The sequence below is a fragment of the Lepidochelys kempii genome, chromosome 8, assembly GCF_965140265.1.
Source record: "Lepidochelys kempii isolate rLepKem1 chromosome 8, rLepKem1.hap2, whole genome shotgun sequence".
NCBI classification, from domain to species: Eukaryota; Metazoa; Chordata; order Testudines; family Cheloniidae; genus Lepidochelys; species Lepidochelys kempii.
Window position 1 is genome coordinate 18,849,429 of NC_133263.1, and position 22,867 is coordinate 18,872,295.

A 22,867-nucleotide genomic window follows, 5' to 3' on the forward strand; every position below is an offset into this window, starting at 1 on the left:
CAAGAATCCCTGACTATTCTGTAATCATCATTTTGTCTTTGTAGATAGGGCTTTCTTTTGTAGATTTTACTTATTCCTGATCAATGGACATACCTATTATCACATTACACATTAAAATAATTGTATTGCCTTGACTTGAATAAACTGAATCTACATACGCAATATTTTTGCAACTACTGTAATTTGGTTCACTGTCTGTAAGGGGATGTTACGCATTGGAGATGAAATTCAGCCCAGTGCAGAGGGCTGGGTGAAGCTCTATGTAGCACTGAAGTTCCAGCCAAGGACCTATGTTGGGGCTTAAATGGCATAGGCTTTTTGCACAGGGACCTGTGTAGTCCCTAGAAGGGCCAATTCATCTCCCACTCAGGTCAGTGGACTTCAGTAAGAGTTGGATTGAGCCCTAGGAAAGAAGCCTCTTTCAACACCTGGTGATCATTAAATAATGATTCCAAGCTTAAGGTGATAGTTCTTTTTGATAATATGCACATAGCTCTTGGATCAAAGAAACAGCAGGTTCATCTGAGAATGAAAGAATCCAACTAATGTAAATTTGCAGGAATCATGATGGTTTAAAAGGATTTGCTTAGTTTTACTACACTAACAAAACGAAGACAGAAGTGTCTCGTAATGGCCTCCACTCACTTCTGTTTCCTCTGTTGCAGCCAGGAATTTCTGCTTCTCACATGGTTTGACACTGAATTATACTAGTTCATCCTATCTCATATATAAAATCAGGAGATCCTAGCATGTAGCCAAGATCCTTCCCTGGTAACACCAGTCTGGGATTTACCTGTAACTGTCCACAGTGAACTGTGCTAGCAAGCCATGAATACTAATTTGAACTTTTAGTTTTTAGACTTAAAACATCCTGTTCACACTCCTGGGGTTTCTTAACTCTTAAATTCCAGCAACAGCCATAGATGGAATGAACAGACTGCTTTCCTTCCAAATATTAGGCTGTAGCTACATCTCCAGCTGCAAATATTGAGGATTGAATGACATGGTTTATTATGTCATGTGACGCTGCAACATTTTTGGCTTTTAGAACCCTGCTTCCAGCTTAGTATTCCAATCGATCTGAGCTCTTGAGAGGCTAAAAGTTTAGGAAACTAGATGTGTTTAAATTAATCCCTTCAAATAAACGATATATCCAGAGGAGCATGGATTTTGGCTCAGAATATCAATGTCTGAATAATAATTAATAATAGCATCTATAATTCATATATATGTGATTTCCTGCAAAGAGGAGATGAGAGTGGCAAAGAGAATGAAAGCTGACACAACCAAGCATTTGTCTCGTCTCTACACAGCTCCTCCTTCAAGTGCTCTCCAAGAATTCAGTGCTGGGGTTTTCTTTTTGGAGTGGGAAAGGTGGTCTGGCTGATCTTGGAAGGCTGTTGAATTGGTAAAGGCAACACATATTCTGTCTGCTAATTAGTTGGTGGCTGAAAAATGCACTCTGACATCTCAGTCGTGTTCTTCCAGCATTGCAGATGGCAGGCCAGAGGGACAGTGGCTCCTCAAGCTTTACTTTCTTCCGTCAAAATCAAGCCAGACTGAAGCCTCACAACATCCAGAAGGAAGCCTGTGTTTCTGTCAGCACTAACCCTACCTACAGAGCACTCAGGCACTGAGCGGGGTGTGGCCTTAATAGTGCTCTTAGCAGACAAGCAGTTATAGCAATCAGTGCAGAGAATCACGTTTCCCAGTTTCAGGCCAGGCAGACTGTCCGAAGAATATGAAACTGCTGAAACTCCAGAAAGTGACTTTTTTGGAGTTATTCAGCATTGTCCTCTCCCGATGAAGGGGGCTATATTAACCAATGAACTGCGGCCCCATGGCCTTTATACTCAGACACTGTTTGGAATAAGACTTACCTACCTTTCATGCCTAATCTATTATTTGTATTACAGTAGTACCTAGAGTTATTCTAGTTGAGGGTGCATAGTGCCAGGTGCTGTTCACATACGTCACAAAGAGACAGTCCCATCCCAAGGGGCTTACAATCTAAGCACTGTACAGTTAAATTTGCTTAGTGTTACCTATTTAGGACTTCATACTGGATATTCATCTTCACCTCCCTCTGTTGAAGCTCTGATTAGTTTCTATTTTCATAGATTCTAAGTCCAGAAGGGACTGTTGTGATCTAGTCTGACCTCCTGTATAAAACACAGGCCATAGAACTTACCCAAAATAATTCCTAGAGCAGATTTTTTAGAATAATGTCCAGACTTGATTTTAATAGTCAGTGATGGAGAACCCATCATGATTAATTAATTGCAGTGGTTAATTACTCTAACTTTTAAAAAAAAAATTAGACCTCATTTCCAGTCTGAACTCTAGCTTCAATTTCCAGCAATTGGATCATATTATGCCTTTCTCTGCTAGACAGAAGAACCTATCATCAAATATTTGTTCCACATGTAGGCACTTGTAGACTGTAATCAAGTTGCCCTTACCTTTTCTGTGTTAATATAACTAGACTGAGATCCTTGAGTCTATCACTATAAGGCTGGCTTTCTAATTTTTTAAAAATTCTGGCTCTTTTCTGAATAATTTTTTTAAACATCCATCTTGACTTGTGGACACCAGAACTGGCCACAGTATTCCAGTAGTGGTGACACCAGTGCCAAATACAGAGGTAGATTAACCTCTCTACCGCTACCCAAGATTCCCCTGTCTATGCATCCAAGGATTGCATTAACCCTTTTGATGACAGCTTTACTCTGGTAGTTTCTGTTCAGCTGATTATCCACCACAACCCTCAAGTCTTTTTCAGAGGCACTGAATCCCAGGGGAGAGTAGCCCATCCTGTAAGTATGGCCTACATTTTTTGTTCCTAGATGCATACATTTACATTTAGTTGTATTAAAACACATATTGTTTGCTTGCACCCAGCTTACCAAAACAGTCTAGATCGCTCTGTATTAGTTACCTGTCCTCTTTATTATTTACCACTCCCACAATGTTTTTGCCATCTGCACACTTTATCAGTGATGATTTTATGTTTTCTTCCAGTCATTGATAAATGTGTTAAATAGCAGAGGGCCAAGAACCAAGGGCAGTGAGAGCACTACAAACCCACCCACTCAGTGAGGATTCCCCGTTTATAATTATATCTTGAGATCTATCAGTAATGAGCTTTAATCCATTTAATTTGTGCCATGTTAATTTTATATAGTCTAGTTTTTTAATCAAAATATCGTGTGGTGCCCCATAAAACACCATACAGAAGTCTTAAGTACATGAACACTATTAACTTTATCAACCAAACTTGTAATCTCATAAAAAAAATTCAAGTTAGTTTGGCTGGCTCTATTTTTCATAAATCCATGTTGATTAGCATTAATTACCTAACCCTCCATTAATTATTAATCGAATCCCATGTCAACCACTCCATTATCTTGCCCAGGTTCGTTATCAGACTGACAGACCTATAATACCTGGGTCATCCAGTTTACCCTTTTTAAATATTAGCACAACATTACCTTCTTTCCTGTTTTCTAGAATTTCCCCAGTGTTCCAAGACTTATTGAAAATCAACATTAATGGTCCAGCCAGTTCCGCAGCCAGCTCTTTCAAAACTCGTGGATGGAAGTTACTTGAATTTGCTGATTTTAAAATGTCTCACTTTACTAGCTGCTGTTTCTGACTCATGAGCCTGTTAATCTCCCATTGCAACAGACCCTGGGAGAGACCAAAATGGACAATAAGACTTCAGTAGATGATAGACAGATGTTGATATAAATGGGCCCTTCCTAGGGTCTCGGCCAAAGATGGTACTTAAAATCCTCATCTCCAGTGTGGAGGGATTCTCTGCAGAGAAGGCTGACATGTTGTCTGGCCTGAAAGCAAATATCATATGCCTGCAAGATACACTCAGAGGGACAGTAGCACCAAACATAGAATCATAGAATCATAGAATATCAGGGTTGGAAGGGACCCCAGAAGGTCATCTAGTCCAACCCCCTGCTCAAAGCAGGACCAATTCCCAGTTAAATCATCCCAGCCAGGGCTTTGTCAAGCCTGACCTTAAAAACCTCTAAGGAAGGAGATTCTACCACCTCCCTAGGTAACGCATTCCAGTGTTTCACCACCCTCTTAGTGAAAAAGTTTTTCCTAATATCCAATCTAAACCTCCCCCACTGCAACTTGAGACCATTACTCCTCGTTCTGTCATCTGCTACCATTGAGAACAGTCTAGAGCCATCCTCTTTGGAACCCCCTTTCAGGTAGTTGAAAGCAGCTATCAAATCCCCCCTCATTCTTCTCTTCTGCAGGCTAAACAATCCCAGCTCCCTCAGCCTCTCCTCATAACTCATGTGTTCCAGTCCCCTAATCATTTTTGTTGCCCTTCGCTGGACTCTCTCCAATTTATCCACATCCTTCTTGAAGTGTGGGGCCCAAAACTGGACACAGTACTCCAGATGAGGCCTCACCAATGTCGAATAGAGGGGAACGATCACGTCCCTCGATCTGCTCGCTATGCCCCTACTTATACATCCCAAAATGCCATTGGCCTTCTTGGCAACAAGGGCACACTGCTGACTCATATCCAGCTTCTCGTCCACTGTCACCCCTAGGTCCTTTTCCGCAGAACTGCTGCCTAGCCATTCGGTCCCTAGTCTGTAGCTGTGCATTGGGTTCTTCCGTCCTAAGTGCAGGACCCTGCACTTATCCTTATTGAACCTCATCAGATTCCTTTTGGCCCAGTCTTCCAATTGGTCTAGGTCCTTCTGTATCCTATCCCTCCCCTCCAGCGTATCTACCACTCCTCCCAGTTTAGTATCATCCGCAAATTTGCTGAGAGTGCAATCCACACCATCCTCCAGATCATTTATGAAGATATTGAATAAAACCGGCCCCAGGACCGACCCTTGGGGCACTCCACTTGATACCGGCTGCCAACTAGACATGGAGCCATTGATCACTACCCGTTGAGCCCGACAATCTAGCCAGCTTTCTACCCACCTTATAGTGCATTCATCCAGCCCATACTTCCTTAACTTGCTGACAAGAATACTATGGGAGACCGTGTCAAAAGCTTTGCTAAAGTCAAGAAACAATACATCCACTGCTTTCCCTTCATCCACAGAACCAGTAATCTCATCATAAAAGGCAATTAGATTAGTCAGGCATGACCTTCCCTTGGTGAATCCATGCTGGCTGTTCCTGATCACTTTCCTCTCATGCAAGTGCTTCAGGATTGATTCTTTGAGGACCTGCTCCATGATTTTTCCAGGGACTGAGGTGAGGCTGACTGGCCTGTAGTTCCCAGGATCTTCCTTCTTCCCTTTTTTAAAGATTGGCACTACATTAGCCTTTTTCCAGTCATCCGGGACTTCCCCGGTTCGCCACGAGTTTTCAAAGATAATGGCCAGTGGCTCTGCAATCACAGCCACCAATTCCTTCAGCACTCTCGGATGCAACTCGTCCGGCCCCATGGACTTGTGCACGTCCAGCTTTTCTAAATACATCCTTTGCACTCATATTGCTGCGAACATTGAAAGCAACATTTATGGCAGTATCATGGTGCCAGTGGGCCTTCAGGAAGGATCATGGCCTAATGGGCCCATGACGACTCTGTCGGGAATACCTAGGAGCAAACAGGTGGGAACCTTCCCCCCCAGCTAATTAGAAATAGAGCAACTGAGTTAGAGGGAGATTGCTAGAATGCTATAAAGAGAAAGTTGCCCAGCAGAGAGGGGAAGCTCTCTCTAGAAAAGCTCTGTGGCAGGCTAGAGGAAGACACAGGAGGTGGAATAGGCCTCTTTGGGGACAAGCCCTGAATGAGGGTGTAGAGTTGACAGTAAGAGCACCCAGAGAACTATCGGGGTCCCTGGCGATGGGAGACAGTGGGGAGCTTCTGTCAGGAAAGCTCCAGAAGGAGAGCTGGAGACTGCCTCTAGACCAGAGAGCTACAGTCAGAGCCTGGCTCCTGGGAATGGAGTAGGAAGATTAAGAGACCCAGAGACCCCCTGGAGAAGAAGCAAGTAATTTAGAGATTAGCTCTCCAAGGAGAAATAGCAGGACAGGGACTGAACCCCAGCATGGGCAGGGGTGGAGCAGCTGAGTCTGGGAGGCAAGCAGGGCTGCTGGTGATTTACTGGATCCTGCAACAAGGGGTGGCAACATTAGGGCAACTGAAGAGGGCATCTGTAAGGGAAATGGATACCTCAACTGAGCTACTGCTAGTGATCAAAGTGATAAAGTGACAACAGGACAGAGTTTGGCAAGAGCTCCAAAACACGCAGACGTGGTCTCCCCATCATGATTTTTCTGTGCAGTGTAGAGAACCATGGAGCCTTGAGGACTATGGAAGCTGGATGAGAGGAGAAACCCATGAAGGAGGTGTCTGCTTGGGGAGATGGGGCAGACTACCCCTGGGTGTAATCAGACTAAGGAACAGGGGGGTGCCTGTTAGAAAATGAGATTAGAGGGGTCTTGCGGGAAGAACCTCAGAGCCTACCAAAGAGGAATGCCCTCACAACTGCTGGGGGGAACTCTCCCACTGTGATGAAAGGGTGGATGATTCAGGGTCTTGGAGACAGCACCCATTAGGAGAGGCTCTGCTAGTAGGCAGCACTGTAATAGGGAAAGGAGACAGGTTCCCAAATGGAGATTGTGATGGAGGGTGGGTATGGAGGAAGATGGCCTCCTGGTTCAGTCCTAAAGACTAAAGGGGATCTATATTGACTGTGTCTTGGTGAGGGTATGGAGTGTAGTGTGGGCCACACTGCACAGGATCTGAAATGGCATGGACTAAGGACTTATTCCCTCCAGGACTGGGTTTAGGGATTATGGGGAACTTGTGGGGAGCAGGGCCAGTGCATCTGTGCCTGGTCCGCTGACCCCAATTGATACTGAGCTCATTCAATCCTATAGGATCATCACAGTGTGGAGGCAATATATGGGGGGAGGGCATGGCGGGTTAAGTGCTCCCCCCAGATTGGCGGGGCAGGGAGGGAGAGAGGCTCTGTCCTTCTCTCCCTGCATTACTATTGATAAATTATTTTCCCCATCTATTAAAGGACCAATATGATTGTTGGGATTCTTTTTGTTCCCAATATATTTTTTTAAAACTTCTTATTGTCCTTAACTCTGCTAGCCATAGAGTTCTCCTTGTGTCTCTTTGCTTTCCTTATCAATTTTCTATTGTTTCTACTTCTGATTTATAATAATTACTATCAACTTTCCCTTTCTTCCATTTGTTATATATTACTTTTTTATAGCTGCTTTCATTTCCCCTCTAAACCAAAAAAATTTTTTTAAACTAATATGGCCTTCTTCCTCGATTGTAGCTTTTTGGGCATCTATTAAAGTGTTCTTAAACAGTTGCCAATCATCACTCACATTTTTCTGACTAAATTCTTCCTCCCAGCTGATTTGGCTCATAATTATTTTCAGCTTTGTGAGCTTGACCTTTTTAAATTTCAAAGTTATATTGATTAGTGATCTGGACTTTATTCTATGTTGTTTCTTCTCTACCTGTGTGTTTCTGAGAGATATTTGTATAGAGCTTTATATCCTGATCACTACATGATCTTGTGAAAGTCTCGTAGGCCCTAATTTTGGTTTTTAATTTAGCCTGTAAGCCACAGAATACCTGTATCAAGTAGCTCTATTCTTGCTTCACAAGAAATATTTAGCCAGGATTGTGGAGAGGCACATAAAACCCTCTTGCATCATTCAGGCCAGAAACTCATAAGTAGAGTCTTTGTTCTTGCTCTTCAGAAAAGCTGATATTATTTTACTTATATGGCTTTAACACCGGACATAAAGTTGGCAGTGAATTCCTAGCTATGCATAAGCAATAAGATTTGATTTCATAAGCCCGTAATAACTCAGTGAGCGGAGGTGGAGGTTCTTACTGGTGTGGGCTTGATCTCTGTGGCAAAGGAAGAAGAAGCACTTCAACGATGTTCCAGTGTTTCAGAAAATAGGCTGAGGAGTCTGAAACATCAACATGCACAGTTCCTCTCTATGAAGCTTGCCATTCCTGATACAGACTCTGTTCCTGTCAAGCTCGGCACTCTGCATTCCCAGTGAAGTCTTTGGGGACTGAGAGGCTCAGGAGATGCTTGAACTCAGTGGGAGTTGAGGGCACCCAGCACTTCACTGGCAGCCCTCAGCACCTTGCAGGGTTGTGGCCACGCAGCCCACAGGGGTTCAAAAGGTAAAATTCACTGCAGTGCAGAGGGTCTTGCGGTGGGTGTTCGCACCACTTTGTATGGGAGGTCTGCCAACTGAGCGGCTGCCTGACTGTCCCTTGTATGCTACAGGAAGGGTCTTGGCTCAGGCTCCACATGGAGTGCCATGAAAGGCCACATTGGGGGAAGGCTGGGGGAGGGGGGCACAGGGGAGAAGTTACAAAGCCATATTTAAGGCCACTGGATCAGCATAACACCACCTTCAGTGGGTGCAGAGGAACTGTGCCTGCTAATCCAAGTCTCAGCAGACGCTGTGGATTTCACCTCCCTAACTGCCCTGTGCTCCTTGCACATAGAGCCCAAATACTCAGGTTCCACGTGGTTGCAGTGATTTCACCCTTAATGCACCTGCTTTCCTTACGCCATGTTGGCATTTAGGTTTGCAAACATGTTTGAGCCGTAGCTCACGAAAGCTCACGCTCAAATAAATTGGTTAGTCTCTAAGGTGCCACAAGTCCTCCTTTTCTTTATACATGTTTTTGTTGCCATTTTGGGGAGTAATATTACCTTAAAAGTGTCCTCCTTTGGATTGAAGCAGCACTGCAGAAAGGTGCCAGATTGATTTGCCTGCTCCATAATCGTGGTTCTGAATTTAGCCAGGAAGCAGTAACGTACAAAGTGTATGCAAGAAAATGCATGTATTAAAGAGAGTAGACGAAACAAAAGGAAGGGAAAAGCCAGGCGAACACATTCTTAGCAAGTGGCAAAACCCATGCGTCAGGCTGCCTGAAATTTTATACAACACACTTTGCGTGCCTTCTGCTGGGAAGTCTGTGTCTTTAAAGCCAATGTTTTCAGGGTTAGAATGTTGAGATAAAAGATTGAGGTTGGTACAGAATGAATTTTTCAGTAACAATTACCCAGACGCCAGTTTTAATACGATGGATCAAATATAATCAACATAATTTTAACATATGAATTGTTTCTTACCGAAGACCTATGTGTACCTGCCTCTTTGGGCCAGGTACAGCTGCCCTCACTGAGTGGCCCATCAACCCCATATGGAAAAATGTCTCCCATTTGAGAGGAGCAGTCTGGTTTACTTACCTAAGATAGAAGTTGGTGATTCTCTCCCTTTAACCTACAGGTCCCTGTGGTCTGCTCACCTGCTCTTGAGTTCACTCACCTATAATTTTTTTTACCTTTGGGAAGGGACTCATATTTGCCACTTGCCTGTATATAGCCCTCCTGAACACTCAGGAATTAAGACAATTACAACCAACCACCTGCCTTCCCATCCCTCCAGAAATTTACTGCCCTCCCTCTTTATTTACTTTTGTTTTTGAAGGGGATGACTGTGGCTATTTCCAGAGAAATAGTAATGAAACTGGCAAATTATCAAAGAGGATAAAAACTTGGGAAATATTTTCCCGTGTGGTTCCTCAACCCCTTACCCCAAGAGTGGATTTCACCACATTTAACAAACTTCCCATGCCAAACATCCCAGTTTTGCTGCTACGGTTTCATGAATATAGAAACATTTGGTGCAGATCTCGCTATGTTCTGCTGGAGGAAGATTGCAAGACATTAAAAGCATGAGGTTATAAATGGGCAAGATTTTAGCTAGGCTAGAAGGTCTGTGCTCAAAAACCTGAAAGCAGTGCAACTTTAAATGAATGTTCACTTGGAATGGGCTGAAGACCTTAGAAATGAGCTACAATTCTGGCCATGCCAGTTGAAGGTCACTAAGATAGTTGAAATCAGCATTGCTGTAACAAGGTCTGGATTACTGGTTCTTTCTCAATAGCGCAAAACATCATCTTGGGTGTCTTTGAGTGGGTAACAGTATTCCGAGCCCACATGTTACAATATGGTTGTGACATTAACAAGGTGAACAGAATCTAGGCCAGAAGGGACCACCAGATTCTCTAGTCTGACCTCCTGCACATCACAGGCCACTAAACTCCACCCAGTTACCCCTGTATATGAAATATGCCAAGAAATGAATTTACCTTGAACCAGGTCTTTTATTTATAATGATCCAAGAAAAAATGAAAAGGGGAGACAGTAAAGGGAAATGTGTGCTCTTATTGCCGTTTGTTCTCCCATTTTTGGGAGTTACCTATATGCATCAAGGAATAAAATCCATTCCTGTTAATCATTAAGGGACTATATTTATTTAGATGAGATTTGTAAGAGCATTAATAATTTCACAATCGAAGGTGCTTCCCATGTGAATTTCTTAAGAAGTGGGCTGCCGCATTCTGCCCTAGCTTTAGTTTTTGAGTGGTCTTAATGAGGAGCGTCATGCACAGCACATTATGGTAATCTAATGTTCCAGACATTAAACTGAGTGGAGTCATGTACTTGCAGTTTACCCCAATTATGAATAAGAGAGCGTTGTGTGCCTCCTGTTTACCAAAGCTTTGGGGGCCTTGGTCTCACTTGGAAGAGTTATGTTCCCAATGGGTTACATTCCCAATGAGTTGGATCCCCTTCTATACAGGCACCTTCCGTGTCTCCAAGAAGGATCCTGGTTAGTTGAATGGGATGATTAGACTATTTAAACACTAGTTGATTGTCAAAGACTTGTTTCTTGATAAGTGGTAATTCAGTCATCTATAACACTACTACCATGATCTTAATGAATGAATTTTATTCTATGAAATATAAATTAATTGCAGGGCTTAAGTGTAATTTGGACCTTTTAGGTGTAATTGCTTGGATTCTTAGCAGGTTCCCAGTATTATTATTTGTTTGTTTACTTGTATTGTGGTAGCACATAGAAGCCCCAGTCATGGCCCAAGGCCCCATTGTGGTAAACACTGTACAAACAGAGAACAAAAAAAAGGCAGCCATTGCTCCAAAGAAAGTATATACTTTGTTGTCCAGACAGCAGCAATTAGCTGTTTCCATGAACCATTTATAGTAAATTGGAGGGGTGAGCCTTATAGTTAACTAGCAGAAAAAGTATTGTTTCCTTTTCAAAAACGGTTTTGCACTGAATGCCGAAAGGGATGTTATGAAGAAGGTTATGTTGCCTATGAAACCCCCTTTCCGCTCCAAACCTTCATACCATTTAAGAATGTATAAAGCAGATTAGGTCTGGGTTTAAGAATCTACTGGCAGCACCAGAATTGAACGCAAAATAGAAATGAATTATTTATTAACTCTAATTTCTTTCTTTCAGGACATGTGCACATCACAGATTTCAACATTGCCACAATACTGACTAAAGGGATGCAGGTTACCACTATTGCTGGCACAAAGCCATATATGGGTAAGAATTCATAAAGATCTAGGCTACTTAAATGGCCATTCTTTGTTTAATACCTTCCCTTAATTCAAGGGATATATGAGGATAGAAGTGAAATCCTTTCAGGAAGTTTTAACTCTTTCCACTCCTGCCAGATAGGAATGCTATGGTTTTAAGTGAGACAAGCCACAGATGGAAAAAAGAAGATTCTTTTTGCCAGGAATTTTGTGTCTCCTATCTGTGAAATATTTTCTCATACGGATTTAGAATTGGGACCCATGCAGTGATTAACTAACAAAAAAGGTGGGGAGCCAGGAAAGATCTAATGGAGGCACTAATTTCAGTTACAATATTGTCATGCTACAAAGCGTTGTTCAAATTTATTGTGCTCATGTCAGATAAGTGTTAAATAAAATGTTTCTTTTTTGAGGCTCTAAGCATTTTACAAATTTTAGTTAAGCTTCATATCATCTCTATGAGGTAGGTACTATATTATCCTCATTTCATAGATGGATAAACTGAGAGCTGTAATAGGCTGTCTGTTACATCAGTGTAATGACTCAATCCTGCAGAGGGCTGAACATCACCTGTGAGTTGAGAATGGACTGAGTACTTTGCAGAAGTTGCTCAGAGGCACCTCTCATGATTAAGGTCTCAGTCTGAACTAACTACACTGAAGTCCATAGTGTTACTCTGGATTTAGACCAGCTGTAATGGCAAGCAGAATTTGGCGTGTAGAACTTGCATGAGCTGCCTAGATGAAATAGCGTGCCAGGAGAAAGAATACAGGGTCTCACATTGTAAGTTACATTGGGATATCAACCCATGGAAGGAAAGGATGAATCCGGCTCCAGGAGTCCTAGTTACTAACCCAGTGCTTTAGCACTAGCCCAATATCCTCTGTTTAATATTGCAAATATAAAATTAAAAGGACAGAGGAAAGCCAGTGTGGCTGCACAGTGGTATATAGGCATTAAGATAAAAAATGCACTACACTTATATACTGGGAGCATTAGATAGATGCAAACATCACAGCCACAACAGGCAGGAAAGCAATGAGAACGGTTTTCAATCTCATTTTGAAGATGCCTTTTAAAATTATTTACCCTGTTGATATGAATGGATTTGTGCCCATCTGTACCAAACAATCAGCCCAGCTGCAGTCTAGAAACTGAGGTGCACGAGGGAAAAAAGCTTGAAAATAAGCCGGAGGGAAATAAGGGCCGGCAGGATGAGTCAGTTCCCTAGTGCATGGCACATTTGTGCACTGACCTTCTGCACTTCCATGTGTTAAGTGTTACGCTCTTGCTAGGAAAATGTGATGCGAATCTTTGGGTTCCCATTGTGCTGGTAGCAGGGTCAGTTGCCATGGTGACAAAGGGAGTAGGGACACCATTTTTTTTCTTCTGTCCTTGGTTAGGAGAAAGAACAAACGTACACAAATATTGTATTATGTGCTCTCCATAGGGCAAAGGCACCAATTTGGTCCCAAGCTAAGTAAAATAGCAGGGCTAGTGTGTGTATGAGTGAGGAATGTTGCTGTTGAGCGGTGGCACCACAAAGTAGAGCAGTGGTTCTCAGCCAGGGCTCCAGGGCCCTCTGGGGCCTACAAGCAGGTTTCAGGGGGTCCGTCAAGCAGGGCTAGCATCAGACTCATTCAGGCCCAAGGCAGAAGGCTGAAGCCCCACTGCATGGGGCTGAAGCCCAAAGCCCTGAGCCCCACCACCTGGGGCTGAAGCCGAAGCCTGAGCAGCTTAGCTTCACGGGTCTCCCTGTGGCATAAGGTCCCAAGCAGTTGCCCTGTTTGCTACCCCCCCAATGCCAACCCTGGCTTTTATATGCAGAAAGTCAGTTGTTGAGATCAGGTGGGCCATGGAGGTTTTATAGCTTGCTGGAGGGGGGGGTGGGCCTCAGAAAGAAAAAGTTTTGAGAACCCCGAAGTAGATAACAGACTTTCTGCTGCTACTACCACCAACTATAGGAGCTACTTTAGATCAAGCAGAAGTGCCCTCAGTTTTTGAAATTGGAGGAGCAGGGTTCTAGTCCTGGTTCCCTGGATACATGTGACATTGCTACAATAATGGTATCAACAACATATGGTTTTACTACATTGGAGGCACACACTAGAATCAGTTTGTTTATCTTTTAAGTCACTAAGTATTAAAAAAAAAAAAAAGGAGGACTTGTGGCACCTTAGAGACTAACCAATTTATTTGAGCATGAGCTTTCGTGAGCTACAGCTCACTTCATCGGATGCATACTGTGGAAACTGCAGAAGACATTATATACACAGAGACCATGAAACAATACCTCCTCCCACCCCACTCTCCTGCTGGTAATAGCTTATCTAAAGTGATCATCAAGTTGGGCCATTTCCAGCACAAATCCAGGTTCTCACCCTCCGCTCCCCCACACACAAACTCACTCTCCTGCTGGTAATAGCCCATCCAAAGTGACCACTCTCCCTTCTCCCTAGGGAGAGTGGTCACTTTGGATGAGCTATTACCAGCAGGAGAGTGAGTTTGTGTGTGTGGTTTTTGGCTGGGGTGGGGGGTGAGAAAACCTGGATTTGTGCTGGAAATGGCCCACCTTGATTATCATACACATTTTAAAGAGAGTGGTCACTTTGGATGGGCTATTACCAGCAGGAGAGTGGGGTGGGAGGAGGTATTGTTTCATTGTGTCTGTGTGTATATAATGTCTTCTGCAGTTTCCACAGTATGCATCCGATGAAGTGAGCTGTAGCTCACGAAAGCTCATGCTCAAATAAAATGGTTAGTCTCTAAGGTGCCACAAGTCCTCCTTTTCTTTTTGCGAAGACAGACTAACACGGCTGCTGCTCTGAAACCTAAGTATTTAAAATGCAGCATGCAGGGCTGGAGGTGGGTATTCCCCCTCACTGATGGGATTCAGTTTCATGTCTGGATATTCCTAAACAATCACTGCCACAGATGCTGTTTCGTTCTTCCTCCTAATGCTATTCAGAACAAACTTTTATGGTCTTTGGAATGTACCATATCACACCAGTAGCAAATGGAGAAAAATGTGTAATGTTCTATATGGAATGACATTCCAGCTGTCACTAAAAAGGCTGCATCTATAACCTCCCTCCAAATCTCCTCCATCTACCCACCCACCCAAGTTTGTGTGTTTGGAGCAAAAATACCCAGTCTGTTTTTCAGACAGAGCTTGCTTACTATTCTTGCTGCTAGAGAAGTTTCATCTATTGATTTTCCCCTGCCACTAATGCAGAAAATTCTTACTTACGCCCCTTTCGTTGCCAAACGAGCAAAATACCTGGTTATTCAGAGACAAGAGGAGCCTGGTTTTGACCTCACTTTTATGTAAGGTTGCCAACATTGTATTTCAAAAATAAGGAACTGTTTTCTTAGCACCCCTGCCCCAACTCTCCTCCCAATATTATCATCATCAATAAATAATAATACTAAGCAGTACTCACCTACATTCACCAGAGGTATTGCTCGCTGCTTTTTGCAGCGCTCAGCAACGCCCAATCTTGTTTTACAGAGATGAAAAATAAGGGACATCCCTTGTAATAAGGGACTGTTGGGAATCCTCTTTGTATGGGTGAAGTCAGAGGGGTTATACTAGGGTAACCCTAGTGTAAGTAAGAGGAGAGTCTGACCAACAGTGCACAGCAAATGGCTGACAAAAGAAGGTGCTAGAACTAGGGCTGTTAGAACTGAGAGGCTCCTTATTTAAAGTTAAGAAGTGTCCATCTGTAAAATAGGCTATAAATCTGACCAACCGTAACAGTCATGAAAGCATTTCACTGCAGATAGCACAAGGACCCTCACCTCACACAGTAGGGATGGTCTGTACAGGAAAGTTAAAGCATTATCTAAGGTTTTCCCCTTACTGCTGCCATCCCATCATAATTATTCCTTCCCTCCATGGAAGGCTCCTTTTATTGGCATAACAGAGCTGACCTTTCACCCTTCAGATCACCTGACTCAACCCTGTAGTATAAAAAGAAACATACAAACAAATGCCCCCCACCCCTGCCAGATTTGTCCCTCTGTTTTGTTTTATTCCTTTGACAATGATCCTCACCCTCCACCCCTAAAAATATCACTGCTTTTCCTTCATCTTTCACATGGAGCTAAGAAGGTCAGGTCATCTTCTGACCCTGCCCTATTTCCTGTCAGGCTGGTAGCTTTCAACTATAAAAGCAATGGCTGTTGGGCCCACACCCACCTAGAAGTCACTCCCTGCTTTCCAGAAATATAGCTAGTATAAGGTCCATGTTTGTAAGTTCCAAATGCCGTGTTCACAATTTACCCTCTTCAGTTCTGCTAGACAGAAAGTGTTTTTGGCTTCAGATAAAGGAAGGAGGATATGAAGGAGGAAATTAGCTGACCTCTCAAATAAAAAAGCTTTAACTTGAGAGTGAGGACATTTCCTGCAGGATATTAGCTTTGGACTTGATAGAGCAGGGTTCAGTTCCCTGCTCTGACACAGACTTGCTTGGGGAAGACCAGAGCCTCTTTATGCCTCAGTTCCGCATATGTGAAATGGGGATAATAGCACTGCCCTGCCTCACAGGGGCTTGGCGTGTTGGGAGGACAAATATATTAAAGATTGTGACGTGATCAAATATTATGGTGATAGAGGCTATATAAGAACCTAAGATAGATTGAATTCCCAACCCCTAGTCAGTTATGTAATATTAGAAAACTAGTTTACCCAATGAGTGGCATAATTCTTAGGAGACATACAAACACTTTGTAACACCAAATTAATTAAATTATTTATCTATTATACATTGAGTGTTTAAATAATACTTCAATTTCTCCATCCAAGGCTCTCAAAACTCTTACATCCATTAATGGATTAAATCTCACAACACCCTTTTAGGGTAAGAAAATAGTAATAGTCCTATTTCCCACATGGGGGAAACTGAGGCAGAGAGGAGTTAAAAGTCTTGTCTCGGATCACAGAGCAAGTCAGTGACCGAGCATACTTCACACTGATTATACTGTCCATATCATAAGACTGCAAAGTCCAAATATCAATCTGTGTTCAATTCTCAGTGCAGACATATATGAAAAGTTGGGTCAAACTTTTAAATGAGTCAGATGCTGGTTCCACACCAAAGTGCAGTAATTTCCTAATGGCTGGGAATTGGCCTCAAGTAACCATCACACTGAAACTACAAATAGTAGCACATTATATAGAGCTTGTCATGTAATGACCCCAAAGCATTGTATAAACATCAGATTTAACTTCACTTCCCACCTTGATTTCTGAAGTAGCTGAATATTACTAAAAAGAAAAGGAGGACTTGTGGCACCTTAGCGACTAACCAATTTATTTGAGCATGAGCTTTCATCTGATGAAGTGAGCTGTAGCTCACGAAAGCTTATGCTCAAATAAATTGGTTAGTCTCTAAGGTGCCACAAGTCCTCCTTTTCTTTTTGCGAATACAGACTAACACGGCTGCTACTCTGAAACCTAAATATTACTGTAGATTATGAAACTGAGGCCAAGAGGTTAAGTGACTTCCCCAAGGTTAATAAGCATAGCAATGGCAGAGCTGGGAAAAGAACAGTATGTAGGTGATGGGAATCCCAACCAGCCTGTTACTGTCATCGCTTGATAAAAACCCAAAAATAATCAAGTGAAAGACTGGGCAAAGGGGAACAAATTCAATATATGGTAACTAGAACAGTCTGGAATGCTTTTCACACCTTAGGACTGAAACATTATATACTGCTGAAAATAGTCAATGATTACTGTTTGAGACTCTGAAATAAAGCAAACAAAATTTTTCTGTATTTTTCAGCACCTGAGATGTTTAACTCAACAAAATCTACTGGCTATTCCTTTGCTGTTGACTGGTGGTCTTTAGGAATTACTGCCTATGAGCTACTTAGAGGCCGGGTATTGTATATACAGCTGCATTCATTATTTGTTTGGGGTAGTTTTTTTTTTTTTTTTTTTTTTACTCTTTACTGTTTTCAATACTGTATTGAAATAAGTGCTTTTTAACAGCGATGAAAAAAAGACGAATAGGAATCTGGGTTCTAAATTTATTATAAAACGGGCAGCAGAAATCAAATCTCCATCAAGATTCTTATGATGGTCTCATAAGAATTCAAAAAGAAACCACTGCAGTGCAGAATAACTCAGGGTGACAGGTTCTTGGAGTGTCCAAAGCTCTGTCAGTTAACATAAGTTAGGCAGTAAAAACTGAGCCATCTAACTGATGGCTAAGAATTCCAAAAGCAGGGACTGTAATAGAATTTAATCAGAGCTCAGAACACGCAAGAAAAAAAAATAAAATCGTTTTACTATTGCATTAAGGCTCTGCAGTCTGAGAAAACATGAACCACTGTGTGTGAATTATTAATACAACACTATTCATGCCCTGTCATGCCTCAGTCTTTGGCTGTAACTTACTTGCAAAATTTGGTGCATCTTGGATAAGTCCTTTTAAACAATTTTGTAAAAATAGGTGAGCAAAATGGAAAGTTGCTTAGCATGAAATAAACGGTATTTTCCAAGCAAAAAGATTACATAACAATTTGTGAAATTAAAAAAATACTCTTCAAATACTATTTACGTTTCCAGGATATAGAACTTTTTATCTTTTAAGGAGCTGTGTGGGCAGAATGTATTTTAATTTATATCTATATATAAACTGGTCTAAATTTTAAAGTGAATTTTGGGTGGCTCAAGTTTCGGGGTCCAACTTGGACAGGTTAAAAGGATATGGTTCTCAGATGTGAAGTGCACCCTTTCTGCAGCCGAGCACTCAAAACCAAAATCTCTAAACACTTTTGAAAATGTAAATAATAAATACTTACTTTATAATTAGAAAATAAAATGGATTGCAACACTGTTGCACTTACTATTTCAAGGCTTTTGACGTTGTGTTATTTCCAAATCTAGTGTAGAAAATACTGCAGTATTTCAAATATCATATCACAGCAAATTGATGATATTAGTGGTGACCACAGTATAATGTGACAAACTTTTAGAGGAAGACTTGAGTTCCCCTGCATTGTTTGCAAATATTCAGTGTAATGCATCCGTTTCCATATATTAATTTGTATCTGCTCGCATATATTTTTAAAATGAACACTTATTGTCAAAATATTTTAATAAAAATCTGGGAATTAAAAACAACTTCAAAAACAAAATTATACAGCAATCCTTCCCTTGTATACACAAACATCTCGTATTAATTTCAAGTTAAATGTTGAGATGCATGCAGTTGGACGTACCAGTCAGATGTGCAGTTGGTCATCTACATGCATCGTTACTGTGATTGTTTTTTGCCTGCTTGGTTGCACATTTTATTCTGGAAAAATTTAGACTTGGTACACTCCAAATGCAGTGATCTGTCAAGGATGTTAAGAGGGGCAACGTCCTCTCCATCTTGCATCTGTATCCTAAAGTTCTCTGGCCAGAATTCAGACTGGCATCTAAAATGAAAGTGAGGGGTTCATTTATTCCTACCTCTAGGACATTCTTCATACATAAATGAACAGCCCTTCTGCACCCTGAACCGTACCTATGAAACTCTGTTCAACTACCTCTGCTGTGAGGTGTTATTTTTCATATTGTTCTTTTTTCCCTTTGCTGATGTTATCTTTCCAAAGGAAAGAAGAAGCAGAGAGAAAAACCACTAGCCTCTACTTTGTCAATATCATCTCAAACTTGAGAAACGAACAGAAAATATCATTTACATTTAACAGAGAATGTTGAGAAAGTACTGGCCTTTGCAGTACCACTAAATTAATTTCACTTTAATGGCCTTTTTAAGTACAAATACTGGCTTTGCCAATGGAATACCAGCTGGGTGACAGCTCTACCCTTTGCTTTTCCCTCCTATTCATCTTGCCGTTTAAATGTTTCATTATTATTACTTGTCATTATTCAGTCCTGTAGTAATCTATTTACTTCAATTGAGTTAGCCTCTGCAGTGACTGACTTTCAGTGGTTCAATCTAGAGCAGCAATGGGGGGGCTTGGAGAATGGCACAAAGAGACTCTGTTTGGAGACTTCTTGCCCTAGGAAGATTTCCAAAAGACTTTTTTTTTTTTTAAATGAAATGGTTTCCTTGTGTTTTTCACAGAGGCCCTATCACATTCGCTCCAACACATCGACAAACGAAATTGCTCACGTGTTCAGGACAGCTACTGTAATGTATCCTGCTGCTTGGTCTAAAGAAATGATGTCGCTACTCAAAAAGGTGAGGGCAGGTGGAGAAATGGGATAACTCAGGGGAATGGATATATTCGCATCTAAGAGTGCATTGTGCTCACTGGCCTTTGGATTGCTCCTTAGGCGTCCAGTGAAAATCCTGTCCAGGTCAGGTCCAGTGTTAGTGACCTTCTTATGGCTCTTGGTGCGCTCTTTAAAACGACTAAAGGTATCCACACCGATGTAATCACTAGCTGGAAGCCTTACTGACAGTGTCACGTCCAGGTCAGGCCCAGTAACAGGGAAGCTTGCATTGGTGTTGCCCCTGTTCTCAGGATATATGCAGGATCAGCGTCCTTCAGACTGGCCCAGTAGCCTTCTTTGTCCCTCTGAAATCATCGTTGGGAATTAGAGAGAGATAAATAGAGATGGTCAAAATTTTTCACACAAAACTTTCTATTTTGTTGAAAAAAACATTTTTTCCAAAATGCAAACTTTTCACAAAAAATGCTGATATTCTCACATTGTTCCATTTCCCATATCATTTTCTGAAACCATTTTTCCTCGATACTTTCACTGACGTTTTTATCAACGTTGTTTTCAAAATTGTTATAAATACTGTTTGTTAACCTGAACCCATGATTTCTTACTGAAGGCAGGTTTTCAGGAAGCAAAACATTTGATAAGGATTTCAGAAACAATTTGAATAACAGTCTTAGCGGAAGATATCATGAAAAAGGGTAACTAGTCCATTTTGAACCCTGCTAAATGGGAACGTCAACATTTTGAAATTTTGTGAGAAATATTTTGGGGGTATTTTTTTTCAGACTAGCCCTACATCTGAATAGTAAAAGAATCCCTAGCATTTAGGACAATTTTTCTTCCTAAAGACTCTGACTACAGTTATCCCCACCACTGAAAAAGACATGGGCTAGGCTACAGACATGGGAACAATTCTTCATTGGTAATGCAGCACAGCAGTGTTTTTAGGAGGACGATTGAAAAATACCCATTTAATTAATATTAAATGGGGGAATTTAAGAAAGAGGAATAGTTAATACTTGAGCTAGAGTTTAACCAGGCCAAATAGCGACACAGGGATCTTCATGCAGACATCCTTTGTATTTCTATATATTTTTACCTTTGCTAGAAGTTTTATCCTGAACCACAACATGCTGTAAATCCCACGGGCTTGAATTAATAATGCAATGTCACAATTTATTTAAGTTTCTGTGTGCCCCTTTGCATCTGGTTTAGCAGCAATATTTATTATATATGAGGCCAACTGGGATGTTAAGTTTTGTCCCGTTCAAATATCTCAAGTGAATTTCATATTAAGGTTCAATGCGTTTGATCATTGGTAACAGAGCCACATTACTTGCATTTTGTGTTTAAGCCACAGTACTTGGAATGGGGAAAATGAACTGTGAGTGATGTTTACACTCAGCCTGCATATCATTCACACGCTGACAGTATAGATTTTGCGCCTCCACTTAATATCATTCACACTCTGGTTGCAAGCACTAACACTAAAATGGTGTTTCAAGTTGTCAGCGTATTCATTACATTTGAGGAAGTGTTTTTCTGGGGTTATTTTAGAATGTGCTACTAGAAGTTCTTGCAATCTTGAACCACAGAACTTGAAAGACAGAATTCAATCGCTAATTTGTATTATAGCTAATATGAAAAATCCCCACTGGATTCATTGAAAAACATGAAGACAAGCAGGACCACTGCCATGGTTTTAGACTCATAGATGTTAGAAAGGGAGGATGGTCCAGCAGGTAGGGTATTAACCTGGAAATTGAGAGACCTGAATTCAGTTTCCTGCTCCATCACAAATGACTTTAGGCGAGTCATTTAATCTCTCTGTGCCTCAGTTCCCCATCTCTAACGTGGGGGTAATGGCCCTTGCCTATCTCCCAGGGGTGTGTTGTGAGGATAAAGCCACTGACAGTTGTGCGGTGCCCAGATACAATAGTAATAGGAAGCATCAGCATTCCTCAGTTTAAATAAATATTAAAACAGCCAGTTGTTTCCTAACAATATAGAGCACTATCCATTGTGACATTCACTGGTGTCCTTGGAAGACTATGATACAGCCTAATAGAGCTCACAATTAAAAACTTCTTAATATCCATACCTTGCATTTTTTTTTGCATCCCATTTCTCTTAATTATACCCCCTTATTAACACTTTAGCCAGTCCCTCTGCCTCCCTCGTGTTAACTGAGTTTTCTGTGCTGTGATTAGATATGTCTTCTTTGGAAAGATGCCTTTTTAATCTGCAGTTTCCAATTTCACTGTTGTGTTGGAGACAGGAGACTAAAATGCCAAATACATATACATTTTCAGTAGAGTTTGGTGGGGAAGTGGAGTGAGGAAATCAGATCCAAATACTGAGAAAGTGAAGATGAAGCTGGCCCCGCTGGGATTTTATTTAAATTGGAGAGAGGGGGGAAGAAACACTGTAGAACGTGTTCCATTTTTCTTAGTCTCCCTGTGAAAGAAAAGAACCTGTTAAAACAGACCATTCTGGATGACTTGTTCACACTCAAGGACATCTGGTGACATCTCAGTGGATGCACTGCTTAACTTGCTAATAAGAAAGAACTCAGTGAGTCGTTACTAAAGGAAAATCTTCAGTTGTAGCCAAGTAAGCAGCCCAGTTGAAAAATGATTAGCAATGAGATTACTTTGGCTCTGATGCCGGAGTTTGTGTGTTGCACCCTGGACTGAGTGATATGTGGGACCAGAGATCTCTGTGCTCTGAGCTTCAGGCCGGCACAGATTAAACCACTTGGCTTCTGACCAAGATTAAAAAAAGACCCTGCACTAATGTGTACTGACCTGTAATGCCAGGTTGCTAACACAACCCTCTGGAGTGGTGCTGGTGACTCTTCCTGCTTGTACAGGAGGGTGGACGCCTGGAGCCATAGTCGGGCTATTTAACTCCTGCAATATACTCTCAATGGGAGGGTTAAGGTTAACTCCACCCATCCAGGCACTGCAGTCAGTTACAACTGCCCGAAAGCTAATGGAGAATGGAATCTTAACTAAGAAGAGGGGGAAGAAAGTGGACAGATATAGACAAGGGGCTACATTGTGCCAGTAGGCACCACTCTTAAGAGACGGTGGTACATAAACTGCCAAATCAAGAGTAACCCTCTTTGAGGCACCACTCCCTCTCTGCTTCCCTTGTGCTCTGGGAATGGAGGAAATTTGCCATTGGCCTACAGCATAACAAATTACATCACCACCCATACCAACTCACCTCTGCTGGCTGC

General features: G+C 41.8%; 1 protein-coding gene across 2 annotated transcripts in view; it reads left to right on the forward strand.

Annotated features, from left to right (window-relative positions):
- STK32A (serine/threonine kinase 32A) overlaps positions 1 to 22,867 on the forward strand; it is an 82,888-nt gene that overhangs the window by 51,246 nt on the left and 8,775 nt on the right. For both annotated transcript variants that reach the window (XM_073355755.1, XM_073355754.1), the window contains exons 7-9: positions 11,344 to 11,433; positions 17,216 to 17,313; positions 19,514 to 19,630. In XM_073355755.1, the coding sequence (XP_073211856.1) occupies positions 11,344 to 11,433; positions 17,216 to 17,313; positions 19,514 to 19,630 (305 nt within the window). The remainder of the gene's footprint in view (positions 1 to 11,343; positions 11,434 to 17,215; positions 17,314 to 19,513; positions 19,631 to 22,867) is intronic.